Consider the following 27,425-nt stretch of genomic DNA (forward strand, 5'->3'; position numbering starts at 1 on the left):
CATGGTTTTTGTGTCATGTGAGAGTTTTAAAGTAGGTCCCATACGAGAGTGGTATACGACATCTTTATGAATCGCTCTTATTACTCAACAATATTTGAGAATGGTATACACTGTTAGTATACAATATTTGCTTTCTAGACCTTTAGGCTGTTATATCCCCAAAAAATGTAAGAACATTTCAATGTTGAGTTTGGACGGGACTATGATTTTCTAAAGAGACGCTTTAAAACGATATGTATTGGGAAACAATGATGCCAATAAACTTAAAAAATAAGTCAATCTTTCTTGAAGCGTTCAGTCACAAAACGCACATTTTGTAAGAATGACCCAGCTGAGAGGAGAGGCTGCCTACATCTGCACAGGACTCTGGGACACGTGCTATTTCCTTTCCGTTGTCATGTCCATTTCCTGTCAGACTGCCGGACTTCCTGTCATCTGTCAGGAATGTAGATGGTTTCCATGGCACGGAGGTCAGATGACCTCACTTCCTTTAAAACTGTGTGTCCTTCAGTGAGTGTTAAAAAGAAAGTACTTGAATGTAATGAATTCTGTCACGTCATCATTTATTCAGCATTATGTTGTTTGAAATCAGTATAAACTGAGTATTAATATATGAATTAATGAGACTGAATACTACGATGGATGGAACTTTCAGTTTGTTCCTCACAAAAATCTGTATGACTTCTTGGTGATTAGGAAAACTCTCATGGTTACAAATATCTGAATAGATTTCTTTTGCTCACTGCTAAGCAACGAAGTGAGAGCTGATGCGTCTGTTTTCAGGGTCCAGCTGAATGCAAGAACTCATAATCGTGAAATGAGATTCTGCCCTCAAGATGTTTTTCGTTTCTTCATATGGAGAGACGGGGATAAGAGGAGAGCAGATCCATCAGGGTTGGGATGTGGGTTGTGAGTCATGATTTGGTGCTCGTTTCCTGTGTACTCAGCATCCACCCTGAACCCACAGACAATAGAGTGACACAAACCAATAATCCACAGCCAATGAGCTCAACGGCACTTTCTCTGAATCAGCTGGGCTTAGGCCTGTCAGAGAGGAAAAGGATATTCACGTATTTCCACAATGACGACAGTCTAATTATGTTCTTGTATTAAGTAACTTATCGTCATAAATCATTCAGAGTTCTGGTCAGAAATGCATTACTGATTACTATTATAGTGGTGGTTATTAATGCGTTTCTGCTCATCTAGAATATATAAATAAATAATAGTTGCAAAGGTTGGTGTACAAAGGTCATTAAGGGATAGTTTAGGCTTTCACTTCTGTGAAATACAAGAATTTTCTGCTCTTTTCAATTAAAACGTGACTAGAGGCTGTTTGTGTGAAGCACCAAAGCATTTCTTAAAATATTTTAATGAGTGTGTAAATGTAAATCTGTATGATTTGACTACATCTGCTGTGTTTTATGTTTACAAAACCACAATAATATTGTTTGATTTTAGGACACATTCTGTTCATTTATCACTTGTTTACATCCTCTGGTGGGCGTGGCTAGGGGGCGTGCGAATGTGGTGGGCGGGGTTAAGGATTTTACCCAAACATCGTAACAAACTTAACTTTCTAACGCACATGGTAAAGTTTTTGTTAAATTTACCCTGTAATTCGCATTAAAGTACCACTTGCGATTTTATTTAGAACGCTGTATGCGATTATATTTTTTCCTTGTTAATAAGGTAGATTTTCAACGAAAAAAACTCTTTGGTTATACTATTTATTACTGTTTACGTATTCCTCAAATAAAAAAGCACAGAAAACTGGCCGGGAGCAAGGCGCGTTTCCGACATTCCAGCACGAAGTGCGCGTCCATAGCGCCCTGCCCTCTGCGCGTCCCCGTGCACAAGGGCTCGAGCTGTTAACGGAGCGGCGTATCATCGACGTGTGATCACACATTTCTCCTGAACAAAATATCAATCAGATCCCACGTTCAGTTTAACGACAGTTCCCCGACACCGGGATTATGACGACCCACAGGGATTCGTGACGAAAGCGGTGTCGTTCGCTGACGGTAAGTGCGGAAAGTTCGTAGAGAGTTTCACAGAAAGATCCGCGAGACGCATCAGCTCGTGAGAATGGCGCATTTGTAGGCGAAAACCGCCAAGCGCGAGAGACGCGCGACTGTGATCTTTTTGTCAGTTTATGAAATGTTTCGGAAAGGCCCTCAGCGCGTAGAAACGCTCGCGCTATGGCAATTTAACGGTTAAACTCTGTCAGTACGGATTTCGGGACGCGTTTTGTGTCTCGTTTTGGAATGCAGCGGGTTCAGGAGCTCTTGGTATGTGAAAAGATAAAGTGTCAGTTTTACTGTAAACTCCATGAGAGAAAATCTGAGGAGACTGACGCCGGTTCTGGAGAATTCCCCAGTGTCAAAATGTGAGTGAGAGGCTGTTTCTGTGTGTAGCCTACAATACATGTGTTTATGATCAGTTCATCATATCCTTTAGTGACAAAAAAATCTATATTTATAGATATAGAACATTTTCAATCTGTTAGTAAGTTGTGTAAGTTGTCATTGTGGTAGTAATTTTCCACAATTTGTAAAAGAAAATTGTATCAGTTCTGATCCCACGTGTTTGCACTTGTGTAATTCAATTTTTTAACAACAATATCTGCGTAGGAAGCTGACATCTTTGGTGCTTCGTTTTCTATTTAGGTTTTGAGCCCTTTGAGCACCAAAATACCTTAGTTTACAATTATTGCTACCACAGAAATGGAAAAACCTTGAAAACCAGGACCTTTTATATAGTGTCGTTTTGTGATCTTTCATTGTTGTTTAATGTCTTTTTAACCACTTACCACAGTTTTACCGTAGTGGCAATAACTGTAGTAATTAAAGAGGTGGCAAACTTTGATGTGTCAATTCCAGGAGCATGTGTTTTCCTGGATTTTCTAGCGTCTAGCCACTTTTAGGGTTTGTGTTTGGTTAAATAGTTGTCAAAAGGTTGTGATTTGGTTGTAGAGAAGATTTGAGCCCTAGGGAACAGGTGGGATTCAGCACCCTGGGGAGAGGTGTGTGTGTGTGTGTGTGTGTGTGTGTGTGTGTGTGTGTGTGTGTGTGTGTGTGTGTGTGTGTGTGTGTGTGTGTGTGTGTGTGTGTGTGNGTGTGTGTGTGTGTGTGTGTGTGTGTGTGTGTGTGTGTGTGTGTGTGTGTGTGTGTGTGTGTGTGTGTGTGTGTGTGTGTGCGTGTGCGTGTGTGCGTGTGTGCGTGCATGCATGCGTGCACATGTGTGATTATACTTCACAGAGTGAGTGCACTGACTCAGATCAGGACCTGACTGAGAACAGGGTTGTTGAGTAAAGATCAGACTGGATTAAATAGACACACTCACCACTGATCGCTATGCCAGCTGAGTTACATGTTAGCGACTGGTCAGTCAAATCAATCCAATGAGTTGCTACTAAAAGGCAGCATTCACAGTGCTATCGTCACCCATTTCACTATTTAGTAAGTTTGATCTTTCTATGCTTTAGATCGTGTTGTCTTTGTTGTGTTATTGACATCAGAAAAAAACTGATCTGATATGAGATTTTCAGTGTACGAGTCTGAATACTTAAGGTCAGCGTAAATATAACAATCAGGAATAAAGAGCATTTGACCAGCACATAGAGCGAAACATGCTCAACGCAAGTACGTGAATGCAGACGGATCTTCCTACGCAGTTTGAATTGTGCTGAATGTGTCTGAGAGCAATTCATAACACAACATAAGAGCGTGTTGCATTGTGCATTGGTCAAGTAAGGAACACTTGGCATAAAGTACTTTCTGGTCTAAAAAGTGTGCATGCAGGTGACAAGGGCATGTACTTTTAAAAATAACAGAAGTGTGTGACACATACACACATACAAAAAAGGGGATTGTTGTCAGAAGTCGGTGTTATGCCGCTGATGACAGACGGTCAGACAGAGTTATGGGAGCATTTTGCCTCAGGTGTTTGGTATGAGACACACATAATCTCTAGTTTCAGCCAGACAGGTTTAAATATACACCTAGCCCTGTGCCCAAACACTCCCACAGGACTCTGACTTCGTAAATTCACATTTAAGTTCAACAAAGCTTTATTGCATGAAGAAGTGCAGAGCAATATTTCAGTTCTGCACATTAGGTTCAATGTAAAAGGTTAATTTGTGAAAGTATATAAAGCCGAACTCCGTTTCTTTACAGAAGTCAGTAACCTCTCATGTGATGAGCGAAGCTGTAATAAACAGCTTCCCATTCATATTCATTTAAGTTGTGTCCTATAACTCCTATCCATCCTAGTGGCAGTATGACAATAATCGCATATCACGGTTAATTTTATACAGAGAATCTAACCCTATATAATATATAAGTACTATCTATGATTTGTCTTTTTTTAGACAACACATGTTGGTGTGGTACCAGGTGTAATTTGTCCTGTATATTAGTATGCAAGAAAGGGATTAATGTGTACTGTTCATTAATACAGTAGCTTAAAGAAAGAGTTAAATGAACAAGATTTTTTCAGTATCCATCATTGCACACATTTTTGCTGTTATGTTTCCCACAATCCTTCGAGCTATGTAGAAAATGCTTTATCCATTGTATTATGCCTCGGTTTTTCTGTACTCTCCTTATTTAAACGTAAAAGTACATACTTTGCCATTGTGAAAATATGAACAAGAGAGATTCTACAGTAGACCCAGCCACCCAGGTGATAGACCGTGTAGTTTAGAGTTTCAGTCTTTGTGACATCATCACAACAGCATCAGCAGTTCCCATGGCAACAAGGTGCCAGTAAGCAAAGGCTGGTTTGAGGGGATAGCAGCGAATCCTGGCAGGGTCTGCAAAAATCTTCTTTAAAAAAAAAAAGAAATTCAACTCTGTGATGTTTTCACTTGATGTTGGTTTGAAACTCTGAGTCAAACTGGTGTTTTACCTTCTGGCCCAAGATCTGTTTGTGTCTGCATATGTCTCAGAGGATAACACGCACCATCTGCCTGTCATATCACCTCAGGACCTAAATGTGATTTACTGGCAGGATTTATGATCTGCTAATCCACAGTGGGAATATTTGTCTTATTATTAGAGCATGATGTCATGCATGATGTCATAAACAAGACATCTTCGACATTACGATGACGGTGTACTTCTGTTAAATTGATCCCTCTGGAAATCTTTATATCGAAAACATGTCGCCTCTAGACGGGCTGCCCTAATTGTCATGGCGAGGGTTCGTCCTTGTTCTCATGGAAAAGGAATTTACAGTTTTGGAATTTTACAGATTGGCTCCATCTCACGTGGGTTGTGTCCAGGCTGAGGTCTTGTCTGCTCTGGCAGTGCTATTGCCCCGCCCACTATATTGGTCTCACCTCTGTTGCACCACCCACACCGTCTCAATTTTGCCTGTGTATTGTTCCATATCAGGTCCAGAAAACATGGCCGCCCCCTCAAGTTCTACGTAGAGACGTTTATAATAATAAAGCAAGTTTCCAGACTCAGTGCAGTCCACCCTAAGTGTTAGAAAACTGTGTTTGGCTTGGCATGAGAGTTGGGAAATAGAGAATGGACTATATTTGGTCTAAACTGTTCACTGGAATGAAAAAATCTCATCTTCACATCTTTACAAAACCGCCTTAGGATAAAAGTAAGGGAAGATGTTATCAAACAAATGTGAGCAAGATAGAGTAACACAGCTCACGGGCAACCAGAATAACAGAAGGAATGTGATATAACAAAGGAAAGGGAGAGATACCGTAGATAGACAGGGAGAGAGAGCGGAGGTGGTTTGAGGTTGGCGTTGAGAGCCATGTAGGCTGAAAGTGTGTTAATGTTGATGTTTTAGAGCTGATGTTCCAACACCACTTCACGCTAAAGTTTCCCATCGAGGTTGCATAATTGCCTCCCCCAGTTAACACACACACACACACACCTGAACAAAAGGTTCTTGGAAGTACATGAATCGTTCGGACCCAAAATATACTTTTGTGAATTCAAATGAATGCAAGCTGCGCAATATTGCTCTTAATTTTCTGAAGGTTGTTAATTATATGGGCTCATTTATCCTACAGGGACCCCACAGGAAATGATGTCAGAACCTCCACCCTGTCTTAATAGTCCCATAAGAAGTGATTATCCTAACAGGGGTTTGTGTGTAATTGCTCATAAATGACACACACACACTCTCTCACCCCTCTCTAGTGTAAATATTAGCAGTGCAGCCTTATAAAGCATAAACTGTGACTCACAACCCAGTAGAAGACGCCTTATATAGAATTGGACGTTTGTTGTTTACGTGTCCAGCAGAGGTACTTTCCTACATGTGAAAATATGGACTTGTATTTCTTTGTCTTGCTTTCTGATTATCTCCAGGGAGATTTTGAGGTCACCATGCCATAATTGGTTCTGGATGCTGATTGGCCGATAGTGAGGCCATTATGGTGGATGGGGAATGCGGGAATGAGATCTGTTTTCCCAAAGCCACATCCTGAACGTACCGACTGAACCCAAAAACCATCGCAATCTGTATTAATTCATGCATCTGTCCTCAAACAGAACAGTCGAGGGTGGTTAATGGTTTGGTGTTACAGAAACCAGCCAAATTTTTGTTTATGCCCTTGCAAAGACCCCGCTCGCTCACACTCGAGTGGGTGACAGAGATGAATTCCTCTGGTTTCTGTCACTGTAGCTGCTGTTTAGTTGGAGACATGGTTGGAATGCGCCGTCGCATGAGAATGTTATCAACCCTCACGTACACACAAGGCTAGCGAGCCACACATCTTTGCATGTAAATCGCATTACAGTTATCGTTTGAACAGCATGTCGAACAACGTAACGCACCTGAATGTTTGTAAAGCACCATTTCTTTATATAATTCTTTAGTGCTTGTGTCTTTGAGGCTTTGGATGAGGGGGCGGGTTTATGGTTTGGGTTAGTTCACTGTCTGTTTGTGTTTAGTTAGGCTCGGCCTATGACAGCACACCCACAGACCACCCTCGCACCATTTACGGCCACTGGCTTCATGATGCGGGTTGCACACAAAAAAGGAAACGGCTTTCGAATGATGCAAGCGTCATTCTTATTCGCTGGATTTACTTTATTTCAGTGAGTGAAATTACAGTTTTGTATTCAAAGCTTTGTTTGGGGCACTTAATAGGAGGTGAACTAGATATCTAATCTAACATTTGTTATTTAACCCTGAGATAAATGGTTTGAAATTACAGATGTGTATAAAATATGGAATAACTATTAAAGCATGACAATGTGGTACCTACTCTCTTTGTTTTTGTCTTTGTTTCGGATCAGGTATTGATTAGTCTTTGAAACTTGCAGACAGAGAGTTCAGAGCATGTGTGTGGGTTAGTCTCCCAGTGTTTCCTCAGGACAGCTGCTTTGACCGGCTTACTGTGTGCAGGAAGATCACAGGCATTGGTGGCCCCCAGGGGTGCAGTATAATCCTGAAGGCTTTTTGTGTCATCCAGCTTCACCCAGACCTGCTCATAGTGCTCTGTTATTGCAGCTGTACATAAGGATGCTGAAAATCTGAAAACCTGGTTTTCAGTCACTGTCTCTCTTGTAATGGACAACAACGGTCTTATTTTCAAAAGAAATTGGGAATTTAATCATGTGATGCATTTCTGTTTTAAAACCAAATATTTAGTAGGTATTTAGTACTGAATTTTGGGACTTTTTGCATTAGAAGTCGGATCCTTAAAAGTAATCCAGTTTCATTGTATTTGTATTGCCTTTCACAATACAGATTATTCCAAAGCAGATTGACAATGCGTAATGCCTTAAAATCCTTGGCAGGCAAGCAAAAGATTTTTAAGGAATATTTTAATGAATCCTTTTTCTCTCGCATAGATATAGTCCTGCTTTAGAAAATATGAGGCATGTCGTATGGATTACATTTGTGGTGCTTTTTCAGTTCGATGTTATGTTTTTAAAGGAGTAGTTCACTATAAAATAAGCCCCCATTGACTTTCCACAGTAGGAATAGAAATGACTATGGAAAGTCAATGGTGGCTTATTTTAAAGTGAACTACTCCTTTAAATGCATCTAGATATTGTACAGATTGTTGTCTAAATATCTGACCGATCTAATCATAAGTTTGCTCTTCTCTGTGATTTGGAGCAGCTGTGTTATCTGGATGCGCCATGCATTCATGAATTTCCTGTCCTAGTTGCACTAAGCTCACGTCACATGTATCTCTTCAGTGAACCTCGACTGTTTGAATTATTTTCAATCTTGCCTGTGTGGTTTATGTAGGTCGATGCAAGGAATTGATCTCCTGTTAAGAGAGAGGAATGGAACGAAAAAGGCAGTAAAAAAATAAGATAAAGCTATTGTGTCGTAAAGATGTGTTGGTTATGTAACGCACCCATATGGAAGCTCCATGCACACTGCAGGGGGATGCCTGCACGCGCGTGTGTGTAAGCTGCAGTTCGGTTTCTCATTATTATTCACTGTGTGATTAGAGTAAAGCTTTGATTCTTTATTCAGCTCACCGAGGGAATCTGGCGTCTCTTTGATACACACACGCTTACATATAAACAACGGGCAATCTGCATGGTTCACATTGAACCTGTTCTTCTCGCACCACCCTGTTAAACATGAGAAACATGCTGTAGTTCCATCAGGGTTCACAAAAAGGCTGATCCAACTCTGTCATTTGAGAAACGACAAGGTGCCTGTTCAGCCTTTGTTAGGTCAGATTACAAGAAATTTGACTTGGCAGCTGCTGATATTACATCAGGTTACAGGGATAATTTGTTAAAGGGGACGTATGAATATAGGAGGGTTTCCCTTGCTGCTTTCAGTGTACCCATGGGCTTGATAGACCTTCAGAAGATGTCCTTTTCATTTCATCAAACGCCCCCTTTCTGTATTTAGATTATTGTGGGAGCTTTTGCCCCAAGCCCTAGTGAATTTTTACCCTGGTTTTCATACACGCTTAGTTTGTGTTTCAAGCCTATTGGTTAGGGAGAATTTGGAGAATAGTTATGAAAAAGAAACATTTTTGCAATGGGAAACTTTTATGTTTTTATGTTTACTTTAAAGTCCCAGTGAAATAAAAAATTACAATGCCTATTTTTTCATGAAATATTGCAGCGTTTTTTGTAAATAGCTTACTCAACTCAACTCAACTCAACTTTATTTATATAGCGCTTTTACAATTTTCATTGTTACAAAGCAGCTGTACATGAGACACATTGACTACAAGCAAAACAATCAAAGTTGTACCTGCAAAAACAAGAAAAGGTTGAAAACACAGAAGACAGACACACCCACACACAGAACACTCCACACACACAACACACACCAACACACACAGACACAGAGACACACACACACGCGGATGCGCACACACACACACACACACACAACACACACACACACACGTACGTACACAGACAAGTACGCACACACACACACGCTCAGTGAGAGCACACAATTAGGATAAAGGAGAGAGAAGCACAGGTCAAATATAACAGATAATAAATTCCTATATGCAATATTAATTAAGTAAAACTTTAAGATTCTAAAGCAGCCCCCCCGGTCAGGCAGATAGTGCAAAAACAGTATGCAAACGGTGGCGAGGAACCCAAAACTCTAATCGAGAAAAAAAAACTCAGGAGAACCCAGGCCCAACCAGGGGATTCCAGTTCCCCTCTGGCAAAAGCTGCTGCCTCTGCACAAGCTCCAGAGAACTTGCACAACAAGGCTAAATAAAATAAATAAACTTAATAATAAAATAAATTATAGTTTAAGATTATCATTAATAATCTAATAGCATTTGAAGTTTTGTGGTGAAGACATGTCAAGAGACCGCGTCCTTCTTTATCCAGCTCTATCATCTCAGCTCTTGTCAGGTCCCCACTTCCCATTCTCCGCTCTACCATCAGGTCAGGCCATGAACTGCATCCTGCTCGCTGTGGTAACCTTGGAACAATGAGACAAGACTGGCTGAGAGTAGAGTACTGTTCTGTACTCTTTGATGCAACAAGTACATCAGTTGTGTTTTTGGTTCCGGTTGATCCAACTAATGCAGCCTAAACCCTCTAAAGATTTATATTATGGAAGAGTAGTGTATGCAAGATTAAAAAGATGCGTCTTTAGTCTAGATTTAAACTGACTAAAGCTTACCAATGTGGGTCGTTCTCTTTTAAAATTCATATGCCCTCATAATCTTCAATTAAAGTCTGAAAATGCACTTCTGCCCTCTAGTGACTGTCCATCTCAAATGACGAAAGTTAAGCGGCTTGGGCGGTGCATCTGTTAACTCCTCCCCTTCAACTGTCAGTCTGCTTCTAGTTCCATTTCAAAATGCAATGACTGTTTTTATGCATCCAGTCAAATCGGAGTGAAAAAACAAGCTACGCCTACTCTCATTTGAAATTCTGTTTCACTTGTAAATGCATCAGAATACTGAAGTAAAAACAATGGCAACTTCCGGTTCACAGGGACTTTAAGAAATGTGACACTGTCTTGGAAATCCAGGCTCATAAATTTCATAATCTAATTATGAGATTAGGAACATCAAAGTTTGATTTAGATCATTAATTTTACTATGAATTCAATCTTTGACATGACCTTAGTCAGTATTAAAGATATCATGGTTATATTTTTACAGAATGTTCTTTAGATTATGTAGGATAATGTTATACAGAAAACAGCAAACCATCAAAAAAAGTGAGTTTTCACAGGCAGGGCCACAAAAGTGTGTATTATAAGTCTTATATATGTGTCTTTTAAAAATCCCTATTTGTAGCATCATAACGCTGTATGTGAATGATTTAAGGTGAGTTGTTTACACATTCTTCTTTTTAACGTTTCTCTTTTTTAGTGGATTTTGTGCTGTAGGAGAGGATTGTTTTTTATAGTTCTGCTGTCCTGAACTCTTAAAACCCCAAGAGAGATCTGTAATGCACAAGCACAGTGTAAACCTTTTAAATCCCATGATGCATTTCTTTTGCTGAGGTTATAGATGCGTACATCACACTGCAGATTCAATTAGACAACAGAGCCAAAAGCAGGTGGCTATCTGTGCAGATTGAAGGAACGTAAGGACTCTGTACTGCACTTTACATTACACTGACAGATAATGGTCTCTGCTGTCCAGGAACATCACCCTAAAGATCCCATTGGTCACTGAGTAACTTCCTGGTCTGGAGGATTCATTTAAACATCTTTTAAACGCAGGCAGAGACTCCAGGCCGAACAAAGAGCTTCTAATGCTCTAATGGATCTTACCCTAATGTCTTTCCCTTTTTCTCTCTCTACTTTCCATCGACTCTGGTTTCCTAAGCTAATTTGTTTAGAAGCACAAAGGAGGAGATCACGTTGTAAGTACTTTCTCCGTGGCTTTGCTTCTGCGGTGCTCATTCATGCATTTGTTTCTTGTTTAAAAGCCCGTGGGCTCCGTTTTGCCTTCATAACAGCCGGTGATGGAGATGAATCACGTGTTATCAGGTGCTGCCTGTTTTAGAACAATGGCTGTTGTGTTTTGGAGGCTGAAATTCAATGTTCTCCTGTGATCCACGACGTGTGGCTGGACTCTGAGCATCTTTAGGATGTTTGTTGGGATGAGTGTCAGGAATAGGGTCAGAGTTCAGGTAATTCTAATTATTTTAAGGATGTTGAAGTTGCTGTAATTCTCGCTCATTGCATTAAGATGCATTCGACTCCAATTTTGAAACCCATACAACATTTCAGGGTTGTGTCTTGTGTGCATCTGCTTTTTGGTTGCCATGGTAACCCAGCAAGACCTGCCAGCGGTGTTATACTAGCACAGCAAACGTGCATGCTTCTGCGTATGAGTAAGCATCACTATTCCATTGATTGTGTATCATGTCATTGTGTTCTTATTCCAGAGCCGGTCACTTTAAAATGGCAATTGCCTGTGGGTGTAATAGGAATGAATCAGATTATTTTTGTCACAGTAACACAGATAAATTGGTTTTCTTGGATTCCTGTGGATTGGTAAAAAAGGCTCTTCCTCTAGCATATTTAAGAGCATTTTTGCAACACTAGCCCATAGTCCAGAACTCTCCAGAACTTTCCAGGTCCATTTGCTATGTTTTATTTGTTGAGACTGTAATATCTGCTTGATCACCTAATATTTCTGTATCTGCTCTAGATGCTGAAAATATGCTCTATACAGACTTTTTTGCCATAACTTATATATTAACAAAAGGCCCTAGTCCACCTGTGTTGAGACTTGGTGATGACACAATAAGAACCTTTCAGTTACCTGCCTAGATCTGTAAGAACTGGGCCAACCCACGGCCTGCTTATTTAGATGTGATTTCAAACATTTATTCAACTCTGGCATGCATAAACCAGAGGCTCAGGGTGCGTCTCTAAATTGTCTGCTTCTGCCTCAGTCTGCTATCGGAAGAAACGTTTCATGGAATAAAGCGCACTGGTCTTGTCATTTACTTGAATAGTGAATCTGGGAGTGTATTCTGAAGCTAGACAGCAGTGCCATATTTCATAGAGCTTTCCTTTTTTGAAACCCAAGTTTTGAACATCAGATCTGCCTGTTCCCTGCACATTAGATTTTGTTCTGTAGGCAGCTGGCGTCACCGTACTTCAGTTCAATATGGATGAGACTAGTTTCTTTCTTGAGAAAGTTAGGTCAATTCGTGTCTAATCCCAGTCTGATGGGAATAACTATGATGGCAGTATATTATTAGTTTTTAACTCTTCTCCTGATATCTTTAGACCTTGGTTGAATATAGATAAAGCTACGTTTCTTGTTAAACCAGATTTCTGGTTCATAGCAGTAGCAGTGTTCGTATTAACCTCAATAAATTCCATTCTTTAATTATGTAATTATAACTTCTTGTTTAAAACTAATCGCATATATTCACACATCCTATGCACAACCTTCTGCTTCGCCCACATCCATTGACACTCCCAGGTTATTATAACAGAAATCTCAATGCCAGTCAGTACAATAATTAACAGACTGTATTAATAACTGTAACGTTATTTAGAAAACAAATTCTCTCCAAATGGGGCTGTAGGGACAGTCTTGAAAACACGATTACAAAACCAAGTTGTCATTAAAAATCTTTAGTTGAGATGTTTGCTTTTTCACAAGTTTTATTCTTTACCCCGTTTTACAATATTTACCAGAATTTTATCTGTATTTCATCAGTATTGAAACAGGGAGTGCAGACTCGAGAGTCACCCTGACAGAACAAGCAGAACAGAGGAAATAAATTATCACTGTGGATGGAAATGAAGGGTGAAGAGAAAGTTCTCGTTCTGTCTGAAAGCCATTAAGAGCTTCATTAACACACGAGCTGCTGCATCCTCCTGAGAACTCTCTGTCGCTCTTTCTCGCTCTTTCTCTCGCTCTCTCCTTTCTTTCTTTCTCTCTCTCGCTCTCTGTCTCTCTCCCATTAATCTCAGATGTTGTGCAATGGAATGTTCTTGTCAGTCTGTAAATGGATTTAGCAGAGAGCACAAAAATATATTTGCCCCTATACACACACACAGACTTACTCATACACACATGACAATTGAACAGATCTTTGTTAACCTTCAGTATTGCAGTGTGTGAGTTTGAAAAAGCGAGTTGACTGGGTGTGTTTTTAAATCCTAATTTAGGTTATTTGTCATTAGCTGGATTGTAAAGAAATGTTTATTATTTTTATTAGGTTAAAAGCTAGTGAGTGTCGGGGTTTTGAGTTTTTTTCCACCTCTGTTTATTTTCCCAAACAGTGGCTAATTGTTTAATTTAATTATAGTGCAACCTGCTGTTCCGTTTCTGTAGCAATCAACAATTATGGACACTACTTTCAGAAAGGAATTAAATTGATTTATGGATATTCACGGACTGTTATATTCATTATGAATTCATAGAAGAAAATGTTTTATTTAGGGGGCAGAGAGCAGTTCTGTCGATGATGTGTGCCAGTTAAGAGCTCCTTTGTATCAAGAGAGATCAGACTGCATGTTTCATTCTTTGTCGTGTGGTCAGAAGATAAAACACCTGGGTGCCAGTCTTTGCAAGGAACACAACAAGCTCAAAGCAACAGGTCACAAATTAGAGATTGTCAAATTCTGCAAATACTCTTTTTCAATCATTTTCTTGTGTCGCATATAAATATGTCTATGGCTGAGTCTGGTGGAGTGTTGAAGTACAAGACAAAAAACAAAGCCAGCACCCTAAGCCCAAATGTGTAGGTGGGGTATTTCTGCTTGAGGTTTGTGGGGGCTTAGGAAATGTTTAAAATGTAACAAACCACCGGTGTAATTGTTTCACTACATTTGTGGGTGTCAAATGTCTGAAAATGTGCTATACATGTGTTATACATAGCAAGAATGGTCTTTATTTTACAACTAAAACACTATAAACGGCAGCTGTCATAAAACCTATATCTCTGTACAAATGAAAGGGCCGTTTTTTCAGCATTTTCTTCTTTGATTTTAATGTTAAATTGGTAAAATGTGGTAAGTACAGTAGTGAGTACTACACTCCTATTAGTAGCTGAAAACATTCATCAAACATTCTTTGTAAGTCTAACTTAAGTAAGTAAACTAACGGTACTGTTTAGCGTGTTGACAAAATGTTTATATGCTCTCCTACTTGTAAGTCGCTTTGGATAAAAGCGTCTGCCAAATGAATAAATGTAAATGTAATGTAAAGTCTGCTCATGGGTTAAAGTAAATAATATGTAGTTTTCGTAAATTTAAGGACATTAGAAGATTCTAGGAGGCTCTCGCAAGAATAGGTATAAGTTTAAGTCTGTCCGTGTATGTGCTGTCTGTATGTCATAAGGCATGATGATTACCTGCAACTGCTCAGTGCTGTGTGGTGATCCAAAAATAGAGCTGTGAGAGTCTGGCAGCCTGTGTTAATGTGTGTGTGTGTATCTGTTTGTGTGTAAAAGAGAAACACTAGAGCGTCATGTTAAGAGTAAAACTCTGACCTCTGCTGGAAAAGAATGGACCGAGGCCAGTCCATGCTGACTGTTTACTGTTTAGAATCTAGAACAATGATTTGGTTTCAAAACTGTCGATGTGATTATTTTTAGCTGACTTTGTTATTCTGTTTTGCAGGTGCTGAGAACATAGTTGACTGTGTGTGGTTGTGACGGCCAGTCTGCAGTTTGTTTGTGTGATGGAGGGTTTTCCTGTCCACTGACGCTGCAGCACTGCCCTGCAGTCATGTCTGCATGCAACACTTTCACGGAGCATGTATGGAAACCAGGGGAGTGCAAGAACTGCTTCAAGCCCAAAAGCTTGCACCGGGCTTCAGAGCAAGCCAATGCTGCGAGTGAGAGCAAGACAAACCGTAATGCCAAGCTCACAAACAACAACCAGAGGAGCGTCTCCTCATCCCGTGCAGGTCAGGTCCGGCCACCGGTCGCAAAGAAACCTACCATTGCGGTGAAGCCCACCATGATGTTGCCATGCTCTCCGTCAGGACTGGACTCGGAAGGAAACGTTTCCAGGCTTGCTGAGGGGGTGCAGGTCAATAAAAACTCACCTTTCTGGAACCACAACAGTCTAAACAGCTCAAGACTCACAGGCACAAACAACAATCAAAGAGAGGATTTAGTTATGCAGACAGAGGCATACGGCCCTATTTCCCCACAGACAGCTTGCAGCAGCAACAACAACGGATTGACGGATGTGCTTAAAGAGATTGCTGGACTGGGACCTTCTCCAAGTTCCAGCAGAGATGACTTCTTCGGGCGAATCTGTAGTTCGTATAGACGCTCACTAGAGAGAGGTTTACCGGCTTCAAGCTGCCTCAATGCTGGGAGCAGCAGCCGAGGAGCCATGAAACGCGTATCCCTTAGTGACAGTGCAGAGATCATCAGCTTGGAGGGTGGACGTTTCTGCTATCCAGAATTCTCCAGTGATGGTGATGGTGATGATGAAGATGATGATGATGAGAGCGGTGATGAGGATGAGCATGACAGTTGGGATGAAAGCGACGAAGAGTTGTTAGCAATGGGTATCCGAATGCGCGGCCAGCCTCGCTTCGCAAACTTCCGCGCCGCCACGCTGTCTCCCGTTCCCTTCGCTGTAGGAAAAAAGTGGAATACAGTGCCTCTACGTAACCGCTCGCTGCAGAGATTTTGCGCGGTGGATTATGATGACAGCTATGATGAGATTCTTAATGGATACCCGTCTGTTGACTCAAATGGGGCACCTGCTCTTTTACCATACAGCTCTGACCACCAAGGTAGTGACTTTTTGTCGACCTCTGAGTCCACCACATCACCTGAGTCCTTGACTTCATTGCCCGACGAATCCTGCGCTGGCAGCAGTAAGGGCACTGGTGACCAGAGAAATGGTCTTTCATTCCTAACAAGCAAAGAACCTTCAACCAGAGGACTGAGCTCGCCAAAATCCAATGAAACGCATAAAGCTGTCCTAGCCATCCGACTGGAGGAGCAAGATAATGGGCAAAGAGAGGGCGGGGCTCTCCCACAAGCTCTTCCAGGCCAGCCAATCACAATCAGTTTCAGCCCAACTGAAGAGCAGGCCAAGCCATATCGAGTAGTAAATCTGGAAAAGGCTCCTATCTGTAAGCCCTACACAGTTGTAGACGTGTCTGCCTCCATGACCACAAAAGATGATCAATCTTATTCTGTTGAAAGCTCCCCAAAACCAAGTATGTCGAGTGGTGCGGTTCGTTCCTCCCCTGACCCCCATCCAGTCTCACTAACCTCCCCTCAGTCCCTCAGATCTCCTTGCTCATCTGTGGTGTCTCCATCCATGTCTTTGTCTCCTGTAATGCCTCAGTCTCCCAGAGCCGCATCTCCCGCAGCTGCATCCCGCGCAGGACCCTCCGGTTTCCGCACAAAACCCGGCAGTATCCGTTACCAAGAAGTGTGGACGTCTTGCACCAGCCCACGACAAAAGATCCCAAAAGTCGATTTAACAAGTGGTGGTGCCACTCCGAGACTCGTCAACCACAAATCAGCTCCCACCTCTCCAACTGCAGGGTTCAGCTCTGCACGCACAGTCCCAACCAAATCTCCAAACTTGTCTGAGATCAAATTTAACAGTTACAACAATGCTGGCATGCCCCCGTTCCCCATCATCATTCGTGATGAACCTGCATATGCGCGCAGTTCCAAGAAAGCAGTGAAGGTTCCAATTGTGATCAATCCCAGCGCTTATGATAATTTGGCTGTGTACAAGAGTTTTTTGGGGCTTAATGGTGAGCTGCCCCATTCCAAGCCCGGGGCGGGAGAGCGAGTAGCCAGTCACACGTATGAGGAGATTGGGTCTTCTGACAGTACCCAACCCTCTCCTACTGAACAGACACGTCTGAAGCACATGTCTGAGACTGTTTCTGGGCAGACGGTGAATGACGGCAAAGCAAGAACCACACCAGGTCTTTCCGTAGGTAACCTGAGCCCCAGTCCTTCCTCCCCTGTGACCCAAAGCAGTCTGGATCACATTTATAACACGAGCGGTGAGCAACCACCAGAAGGTACCAAAGAAGGCCAGGTCACGTCCAGCCTAAATTCAGGTCATAAAGAGAAAGCAAGTACTGTTCTCTCTCAAATGGTGGCTTCAATTCAACCTCCGACATCTCCTCCGGACTCTCCTGCTGGCCAAAGCAAAACATGCAGCGCTGAGGAGCTTTACTCACTACCACCCGATCCCTCCAAAGACACTCTTAGTAGACCCAAATCACTTCATTGTTCGGCAGAACCTCACAAAGACTCGCCAGCCAAATTCCTGCCCAAATCTCACAGCGCCTCTGCTGCTGTACCCCCCACAAGCCCCAAATCTGAACCCACTGCACCGTTCCCCCCGGTAAGATCCAGCTCATCCCCTTACCACTCCAGTAATCTGCTCCAGAGACACTTTAGCAACTGGACCAGGCCTGCCGGTGTCAAGCCTAGCGATGGAGAGACCAGCCCAAGTGCGGAGGGAAGACGTTCAGCCGATGCCAACAAGCCCAAACGCTGGATCTCCTTTAAGAGCTTCTTCCGCAGGCGGAAGGATGAGGATGAGCAGAAGGAAAAAATGGAACGTGAGAAAGAAAAAGGAAAGCTGCTGGGATTGGATGGGACAGTCATCACTGTGTTGCCCCCACCGCCTGTACAAAAACAGCACTGGTTCGCTGAGGCCAAGGCAGACAACCCTCACCAGAAACCCACTATTATATTCACCTACAAATCAGAGAGCGCCATGAGCGGAGAGGAGGCTGAGCTTCGGGTCGAGGAGCACAAAGAGAGTTCAGGTGTTACAATGGGTGGTGGGGTCTCCAGCCTGTCAACTCCACCAAAGAGCAGAGCCAGTCTTCTTATTAGCAAAGTCATGAAGTAAGTTATTTTTTTTGTACCTCTATCTTAATAACTCCAATTTTCAGTTTTTTATTAAGTACCATACAGAATGATCTGTTCTTACCTGCCATTAGTGCTGTTGTCTCTGCAGTGCCAGAGTTGTGCCAAATGCTACCTCATGAACATTTGGAGGTAGCTTTTCGTAATGCCTGATTAAAAATTGTCTGGTTGTAGCTGATCAAAAACAAAGTCAGAGCTGACAATATAATATATTTACTAAAATGTTGTGTAGATGTTGCTTTAACATAATATCATGCTATTGTGGTGAATGAAAAAATAAAAGTGTAAAATGTTTATTATATACACTGCAAAATATTAATGGTATTTTTGTCTTATTTTCCAGTACAAATAATTAAACATTTCTAAATCATAATACGTTTTTCCGAAAAGCAAAATTACTAGACTAGTATTGCTTACTGAAAAATAAAAATATAGCATAAGAGTAAAGATATCTGCCAAGATAAGAAGAAAGGGAAAACTAGATTTTTATCTTTACCCTATTGGCAGATATTTTTTGTCCTAAGCAAAAATGCCCTATTTTTATTTGTTTTCTTTTTACCATTTATATTTGTAATATTTTTATTATATCTTGTCATGATTTAAGATGTTTAGATATACCTGAAAAACAAGACACACACACTGAGTAAGAAAGTCATTTTTGCAGTGTACTACTACAATGTTTTTGATGATGGCAAAATACTTCATTACTACATTAAAGGTGTAGTTCACCTTAAAAATGAGAATTCTGTCATCATTTACTCACCCTGTTGTCATTTTAAACCTGTGTGATTTCCTTTCTTCTGCAAAACACAAAAGAAGATATTTTGAAAAATGTTGGGAACCAAAAACCGTTGGTCCCCGACTCCCCTTTGACTTCTATTGTATGGTCACAAAACCATTGCAAGTCAATGGGGACCAACGGTTTTCTGTTACCAACATTTTTCAAAATATCTTCTTTTGTTTTCTGCAGAAAAAAGAAAGTCATACAGGTTTGAAATGACAAGAGGGCGTGTAAATAATGACAGAAGTTTCCTTTTTAAGGTGAACTATCCCTTTAATTCACCTAATGCAAAATATCGCTTTGTTTTGAAGAATAAAGTTGCCACATGTAACACCAAATAAAAAATACACGGTGCATGTAGAATACCCAAAAAACTAACTTTGTTTTTAAAAATTGTTTGAGTTTAAGGTATGTATAAGAACACAAACAAATATTTTAAGTAGAAGATGATAATTCAAAGATTGTTAAATAGGTGATTTTCAAACTGAAAAAAAAACAGTTTCCTGTTGTGTCACTCATATCTGTGCGTATCCTGTGACCTTTGATCCTGATGTTTCATAGCTGTGAGCTGACGCACAGCCACAGGTAAAGGACCAGTAAGAGTTAAACATGTGCGTGAAACATTAAGACTGTTAAGCTGAGAGGAGGAGTAAGACAAGCAGACAATCCAAGAAAGATTCAAGCAAGGAATTTTTGTATTTAACTTTTATTGTCTCTTTGATTTGTCTGATGGGTGACTGTGTGAGCCACTATGGTGGGTAAGCATTAAACTTCATCAAATACGTTTTAACTTTACTGAACATATAGTCGAGTGTTTGTTTCAGCCTGGGTGTGTGTTTGTAGAGTGTTATCTGCCTCAGTAAGAGAAAGAAATACATAGGACACGTTGATTCAGGTTCTTCTAACAAGTTCAAACATTGAGGTACATTGCTGTTTGTGTGTCATTAGTTTAAAAACTGCTTCAGTCTGGTTTAGTCCTTTAATACTTATTTAGTATGTATGTATGTTTGTTGAATGAATGTTTTAATATATGCATTTTGTGTCTTAAATCTTCATGTTTGAGAGAACACCTCTTGTTATATAACAATTTTTCTGTTATAAGTGAATGGAACAGAATTTGGTTATGTCCAGACCTGCAGAAACCTCCTCACATGTAGCGTTCTTGAATGGGTTCCTCCACAAAATGAAACTGAATACAGATTTCTTTTACACAGCGTTTAATTCCTTCTCCTCATAAAATAATAAAAATAGAAATGTATTTTGTTGTTAAATGTTTTGTTGTACTGTATTGTGTTCCTGAAGTACCACATTAATTTATCACGTACTGTATACAGGCTCCAAATACAGTGTTTCCTATATTTTAATTTTAACTGCATGTGTGTGTAAAAAACAGCTGGATCTTAAGCTTTTTTATCCTCTATCCAGTCAGCTTCCAGTTCAGGATACTGAGATCGCCCCTGCCACCTCCCTGCCCGCTAAGATGGAGCTGTCGCCCCTGCGCGAGCCGTCTGCCTGCTGTCCGCCCCCAGCATCGCCCACCTCACACAGCAGCAAGCAAGGAGAGCGAGAGGAAGAGGGAAGCGTTCGCACCATATCGCAGTCTTCTACATCCAGCAGCTGCAGGGCCACATACACCAACCTGGGTAAGTCAAGCAGACATGTTTGACGGGTCACTTTCTGTGCTCTGTTCTTGTTTCGGGGCCAGCGCTGTGAAGGTTTTGACCTGACTCGGACGGCTCACACTGATATATTTGGGTTGTCATGGCAGCAGCTATTCTAGAATATTGATAAAGCCATAAATAACAGATGTGATGTGAGCATCATTCTCTCATGTTGGTGTAAGTTGATAGGGACTTTCTGAAGTTCGTGGTGAAAAGAGGTACGTGTCTCTCGCTCTTACTCTTCTGTTTTGTCTTGCCTTCATTGTTTTGGTGTTATATATTTGGTGAAGTTTTTTTACTTGCGTAAATTGTGTTGTAACGCAGTGTTAGTTGTGTTTTTTGTGTTAGTTATGAGACAATTGATGACGATGTTTCTTTTCAGGGTTTTTCTTCTTGAAATGTCAAAACTTGACTATTCTAGTATTTGGTGTGTTCCTCTCCTAATTTAAAATAGACATTCATTCGTCTTAAAAGTACATCAAAAGTTGTGCGTTGAAGTTTATCACCAAATAAATCCAGAATAAAGCAGAATATAGATGACAGAATACATAATTGTGGTGTTTGTAATAAAAAATCTTTTATACCGATACTAATTTTATACAGTTGACTCTTTGGTTGCATTATTGACGGGACCTAAAAAAGATAAAAGAGCCTCGGAGGAAGCCACAGTCTGAGATTATTGGGAGATTAAAGCAGATTAGAGAGGAATGTTCGATGAGGTTTTACGCTGTTAAATACCTCTAAACTCATACAACATCCCTGCGAACTGGGTGTTTTAGAGAAACTGGCCGCTGAGGTAGGACACATTTGTTGATGGTCACAATTGGGTTAAAGTTAAGATAGATTTACTCTTCTAGTAGGTTACAAATGTAGGTGTCTCCTTAACTCTTCGCATTCAATAACCATCTTGTTGGTGATGCCATTTGCATCTTTTCTTTTTCTTACAACTGCCTTGTGCAGTAGGCCACGTTGCCACCTTGTGGACCTTCAAGTTAGTGCACTGTTACGGAAGTATGCAAGGTTACAAAAATTGTGCCGATTGAATACAGTGCTGCTGATGATGACAACATTTACGTTGTGCCGTGTACACATTAGCATACATGTAAAAATCCAAAGCATACATTTAGGCTCACAAAGGTTTCTTGTTTCTATTGCTTTGCAGGTCAATCCAGGGCCAACATGATCCCTGTGAAGCATCCCAGACATCCTAAAGCATCCGATGACACGTTAGCCTCTGACCCGGAGGTCACCGAACCCACCTCTAAAGCCACTCCTCCCCCCCTGCCCAAGAAGTCAGTCCCACGTGCTCAAACAGAACCATCCTCTATGGGTAAAGAACTCTCAGGCCCACAAACCAAAGGAGAGGCCAGACCGGGCGGGACCAGTCTGAGCGTCGCCAATCCGCTCTATGATCTCGAGTCCACGTGGGACACGGGCAGTCAAAGCTCCTCGCTCAGCTCAGAGGCACGGCATCACGATGAATCCGGAGACTCCTTGGAGCGTCCCGTTGGGGGACGTAGCTTGTGTTCGCTTACCAATAGCAGCTCCGTTCAGGGGTGCGACCGCCGCGGCTACCGCAGTACAGAGAGTTTGACGGCCAGGGCACGAGGGGCTGGGAGACCCGCTACGGTTCAGAAGCAGGTGCCGTATAGAGGAATGGAGAGTTGGGAGGAAGTGGTCGGAAGGATTCGAGGACTGCACACAGATACGCTTCGTAAACTGGCAAACAGATGTGAGGATCGATTCATGGCTGGACAGAAAGATCACCTGCGCTTCGGAACGGACAGTTGGTCTCATTTTCGACTGACCGCTGGAAAACCTTGTTGTGAAGCAGGAGATGCTGTGTACTACACGGCGTCTTTCTCCAAAGAACCTCTGATGAATTATGCAGTCAAGGTAAAGTTTTTGTTTTGTTTTTAGAAAAAAATACTTTTCAAAGTTTTTATAATTTGGGGATAGTTCCAATATATTTTGGGCTTTTATTGGCAGTTTTTTAATTAAGTATTCATTTCTTTTTAATTCATTATTTGGTTATTCATTAGGGGAAAAATTGAAAATAGTTAAAAAATAATATTTTATTTTGTAATAAAAGAAAGTATAATATATCATAAATATAAAATTTCACATGATCTTAAAAACATTTTTATCTAAAAATATAAAATAAATTCATTTGTTTTATATTTTTAGACAACTAAAATTTCTCATGATCTTAACAACCTTTTTAAGTGATAGGTTTTTATCATTTTTAATAAATGTCTTTGATTCCATCTGATCTCAGATCTGTAGGGGTGTGGTGAAGGAAACTCAGCAGCAGTTTTTCCACAGTCTGGCTGTTCGGCAGAGTATCGCCATGCACTTCAACATTCAGCAGGACTGCGGTCACTTCCTGGCAGATGTTCCGGCCCGCCTGTTACCTTGGGAGAAAGATGAAGACAGAGATGACGAGAGAGGCAGTACGGAGGAAAACGAGGAAACTGCATCGAAAAGCCACGAGAAGGACCCAGGAGGGAAACTGTGCAGCAGTGTCGTGGTGATCACACGCGAGGTGCCGTTTCAAACAGTGGCAGATTTTGTCCGTGAGGGCGTCGAACGCCACAATCGAAACCCTGAGCTGTACGAACGTCAGGTGTGTCTGCTTCTGCTGCAGTTGTGTGCGGGACTGGAACACATGAAACCGTACCACGTCACACACTGCGACCTGCGACTCGAGAATCTCCTGCTGGTGCACTGTCAACCCGGGAACCCGTGGAACCTTGAGCTGCTGGAGCCCAACAACAACGCCGCATCCGGACCATCTGCTGCGGCCTCCGCTTGCCCCGCCCGCCTCATCATCAGCAACTTCTCTCAGGCCAAACTGAAGAACGTTGTTCTGGAACCCTCTTCTCTCCGTGACCAGTCTCGACTCGCGCCCGAGCTCCTCACCGCCACCCAGTATCGCAAGTGCGACGAATTCCAAACCGGAATATTGATCTACGAGATGCTGCATCGGCCGAACCCTTTCGAGGAAAGTCCGGAGCTCAAAGAGAGGGAATACTGTAGCTCGGATCTGCCCCAGCTTCCCCTGCGTTCCCTCTACTCCAGCGGCCTTCAGCAGCTCGCCACGCTGTTGCTCAACCCCAGCCCTTCCGAGCGCATCCAGATGGCGGATGCCCGAGCGTGCCTGCAGTGTCTGCTGTGGGGCCCACGAGAGGACCTCTTCAATTCGTTGAACCCTGTGTTTGGAGCGATCCAGCGCCACACCGTCCTGCAGAACTGGCTGGACTTAAAGCGAACGCTGATGATGATCAAGTTCGCAGAACGATCTTTGGACTCGGGCTGTGGCGTGAGCCTGGAAGACTGGTTGTGTTGTCAGTATCTGGCCTTTGCCACCACGGAGTCTCTGAGCCGAGTGATCAAAATCTTACAGCAGCCGCAAGGCGTGCTGATCTAAACCCATGGCAGTGACCAACGGACTCCTCTACAAGCCGCCGGGACATGTGTGCGCTGTACAGATGTGTGTTTTTAATTTGGCTTTGATAGTGAATGTGTTTGCATTTGGTTTACCGTGCAGAGAGTCGAAAGCAAAACAGTTTACAAAGGTAAAAAGTGACTAACGTAAAGTCGTATTTAACTCCACAGATAATGGCACATTTATAGAGCTGCTTTTATAAACAAAGTGAAACTGCATGAAACGTGCGTGCGTGTGTGTGTGTTGTGGGTTTTCTGGCGGTGTGTTTTGTTTGGCTTGTCATTTTACTGGACTCGTGAATACTAGCAGGAAACCACTGATTCGACATTAGCTGTATCATGATTGGTGATTCAAGTAACTAGATTATTCTCTTTCTGGAGAAATACAGTATCCATCACATATTGCGTAGTGTGTGTTATGGGTTCAAATAGAGACTCTCAAGAATCACTGTAAGGTTGTGTGTCTGTGGCAAAAACTGGCATTAGGTCAATGAATGAATGAGTATAAGATGTGTGCGTGCGTGTGCGAGAGAGAGAGTTGGAGATACAGAGAGGCAAAAACTACGTTCATCAGTCATTTCACTCAGATACATTTTTCCCCCATCCTGAAATAATATACAGAAAGGATTAAGATTACAGATTGGATTATAATATTTTTCTACCAGAGCACTGTAAAGTTTACCAAAGACTAAACTAAACCACGCAGAACAAGATATTTTTACATTTTACGACATGGTAAAAGAGAATATATTACTAATCTCCCTTATAAAGAAAGTGTCCTTATGCAACTTGTTAAAGAGGGTTTGTTCTTTAAGGTGCTTTGAGCGATTTTCTCTCCTTGAGGAATAAATAGCACAATGAATGAACATATACCTTCAGCCTGATAGATATCACTGGAATAGGTGTTGTGTGAAATCGCACCGGTCTCTTTGACAGCCCTAGACTCTGTAATGTTGTCGACAAGAAGACTTTTCAGCGTTGTCTTGTCTCTCTTTAAGACATTATTATGTCTGGAGGGCAGGATTTGGTGGCTAGAAGAACGTGAAATGACCCCAAAGCAGATCTTTTATTGAAGTTAAGCGTTTATTGTCATAAACTGAGACCCTAACGCTAACTGAACTACACTCTTAAAAATAAAGGTGCTTAAAAGGTTCTTCACAGCGATGCCATAGAAGAACTATTTTTGGTTCCACAAAGAACCATTCCGTCAAAGTTTCTTCAAAGAACCATCTCTTTCTTACTTTTTTATAATCGGAAGAACCTTTTTTCGCCACAAACAACTTTTGTAAAACAGAAAGGTTCTTCAGATGTTAAAGGTTCTTCGTGGAACCAAAAGGTATTTCTATGGCATCGAAGAACCTTTTGAAGCAACTTCACTCAGATTGTGCCTATCTGCAGAAATATCAGGATAAATCTCACCCTAATTTCTGACATTGTGACCTTCAAGGATGGTTTTAACCTTGACCACCATTTGAATCCTTACTTGGATTGATGTGCAATTTTTAAAGTGTTACCATTGTTGCAGTATTTCAGATGTATTTAATGCACTTGATGTTCTCAGCATGCCGTTTATCTTTCGTCTTTCTTTTTCTGTTCGGCACATAGGGGGAGTGCGATCTCAGAGATCAGACCCGCGGCGAGGTGTTGTGTTTGAGGATTTTTGAAGGTGTGTGAAACGTTAGCCTGAATCGAGGACGACACATTCTAGAGTCATTTTGTCCTTGTTGTATATTGTCATAATTGACATAGTTATGTGTTTGAGGACTGCAGCAGTATTCAGAGTCAAGTTTGTTTCAGCATGTAGACAGATCCCCTTCTCATTCACACACAAAGGCTGCATCTCAATTTGCATACTTCTATGTCTAAAAGTATATACTTTTTTATATTTGTGGCTCTCAACCTTTGTCCCCTACTGTCCACAATATTTAAAGGCTCCCCACATCAATAAAATTGAGGATGATGATGAAAGAAATATCTTCATTTTGACTTGTTTTAGCCTATTTGAATGCTTCTTGTCTTATTTTAATTAAGACAGGTTGAGAAGCTGCTTTCTATGCATGTTCTTGATTCAAAAGTGCATACTCTTTAGAGTATGTAGTATGTCATAATACCACGCACTTGTTTGTCACATACTTTGTGTTGCTATTAAGTCTAAGCATCAAAATGTGTTACTGTATAACATTGATTCAGTTCGTTGACACTTTCTCCCTTTCAGTGACCCAAGGTGTTGTGGGTAATATTTGCCCAAAAAGTATGCATGGATCTGTAATTCAGAAATTCGTGAAAAGCGTATACCATCTAGGCCCTTTTGGCATACTTGTTTTAATAATATCCGTTTTTGGGGTGCACTAAATCACATATACTTTAATTTATAGTATGCATAGTTTGAGGATGTACTCAATGTTCCCCGTTTCATTTCATGTTATTTACGAATTCAGATCAAAATGACAATCTGCATATTTGCAGGAGTGTACGGATTTATAGGAAGACATTGGATTGGAGTCTCTGTCGGTTATCAAGGGCGGGACCATTGGATTACTCCCAATGACACACCTTCCATTTCCAAAGCAGCCGTTATACTTCCATAAGTAGAGAGAGGCAGGAATATTGTGTGTGTGATGTGCTGAATGTTTGAGTCTGAGAGCAATATGTTGAATTATATTTGTATATAATAATTTGAGTGTACTTTATTAAAAGCTTAGTTCTTCACAGCATTACAGGCACGATTTTGTCACAGAAAGAGTTTTAACTTTGGATGAAAGCATCAGCAGATGTCTGTAACAAGGAGAAAGCTTGTGTGCGTGTGCGATTGTTCACCCATGATCATTTTATCAGATTTTATTCATGTATTTACTGTTATTTACAAATGTTTATTGCCAGTGTTGATTTGACAGAACTGCTTTTTACATGCATATCTTATGGTATTTAGCTCTCCGTTACTGAGTTAACTGCTCATAATAAAACTATGAATATGTTTTTAAACTGTGTGTCTGCGTGATTTTGAAAAGTGTGTGGAAAAAGTAAATCTATTTTGTCTAAGAAAATGTTTCTGTGTTAGTTTACAAACTGTCGGTGAGGTTTTTCAAATAGTTAATATCACTACAAGTTTTCCACTTTTTTTGGTGAGAACATTTTTATAAAATTCCATAAAATATGTTCACAAACATGTATTTCTGATCAATAGAAAGAATCAAAAACTGATTTGCCCGAAAGGAAAAAAAATATTGCTCA

At 41.2% G+C, this 27,425-nt stretch overlaps 1 protein-coding gene across 2 annotated transcripts; it reads left to right on the plus strand.

Annotated features, from left to right (window-relative positions):
* The first annotated feature begins 1,827 nt into the window (after positions 1–1,827).
* Positions 1,828–27,161, plus strand: peak1 (pseudopodium-enriched atypical kinase 1). Of its 2 annotated transcripts, none has more exons than XM_057329611.1 (5): positions 1,828–2,024; positions 15,049–18,284; positions 20,512–20,729; positions 21,910–22,643; positions 23,026–27,161. In XM_057329611.1, the coding sequence occupies exons 2-5, from the start codon at positions 15,157–15,159 to the stop codon at positions 24,175–24,177; spliced, it is 5,232 nt and encodes a 1,743-aa protein (XP_057185594.1). In that variant the 5' UTR covers positions 1,828–2,024; positions 15,049–15,156; the 3' UTR covers positions 24,178–27,161. The 2 variants fall into 2 exon arrangements, with proteins under 2 accessions (XP_057185594.1, XP_057185595.1); XM_057329612.1 differs by lacking the exon at positions 1,828–2,024 and adding an exon at positions 2,258–2,389.
* The last annotated feature ends 264 nt before the right edge of the window (positions 27,162–27,425 follow it).

This window comes from Triplophysa rosa, linkage group LG3, assembly GCF_024868665.1.
Source record: "Triplophysa rosa linkage group LG3, Trosa_1v2, whole genome shotgun sequence".
In the NCBI taxonomy this organism is placed as follows: domain Eukaryota; kingdom Metazoa; phylum Chordata; class Actinopteri; order Cypriniformes; family Nemacheilidae; genus Triplophysa; species Triplophysa rosa.

Bases quoted from the DNA above. Each gene is read 5' to 3' on its own strand.
- peak1 (XM_057329611.1), top strand. From the start codon at position 15,157: ATGTCTGCATGCAACACTTTCACGGAGCATGTATGGAAACCAGGGGAG. The intron at 18,285-20,511 runs GTAAGTTATTTT...TCCTCTATCCAG, and splicing joins CTTATTAGCAAAGTCATGAA to TCAGCTTCCAGTTCAGGATA. The intron at 20,730-21,909 runs GTAAGTCAAGCA...ATTGCTTTGCAG, and splicing joins GGCCACATACACCAACCTGG to GTCAATCCAGGGCCAACATG.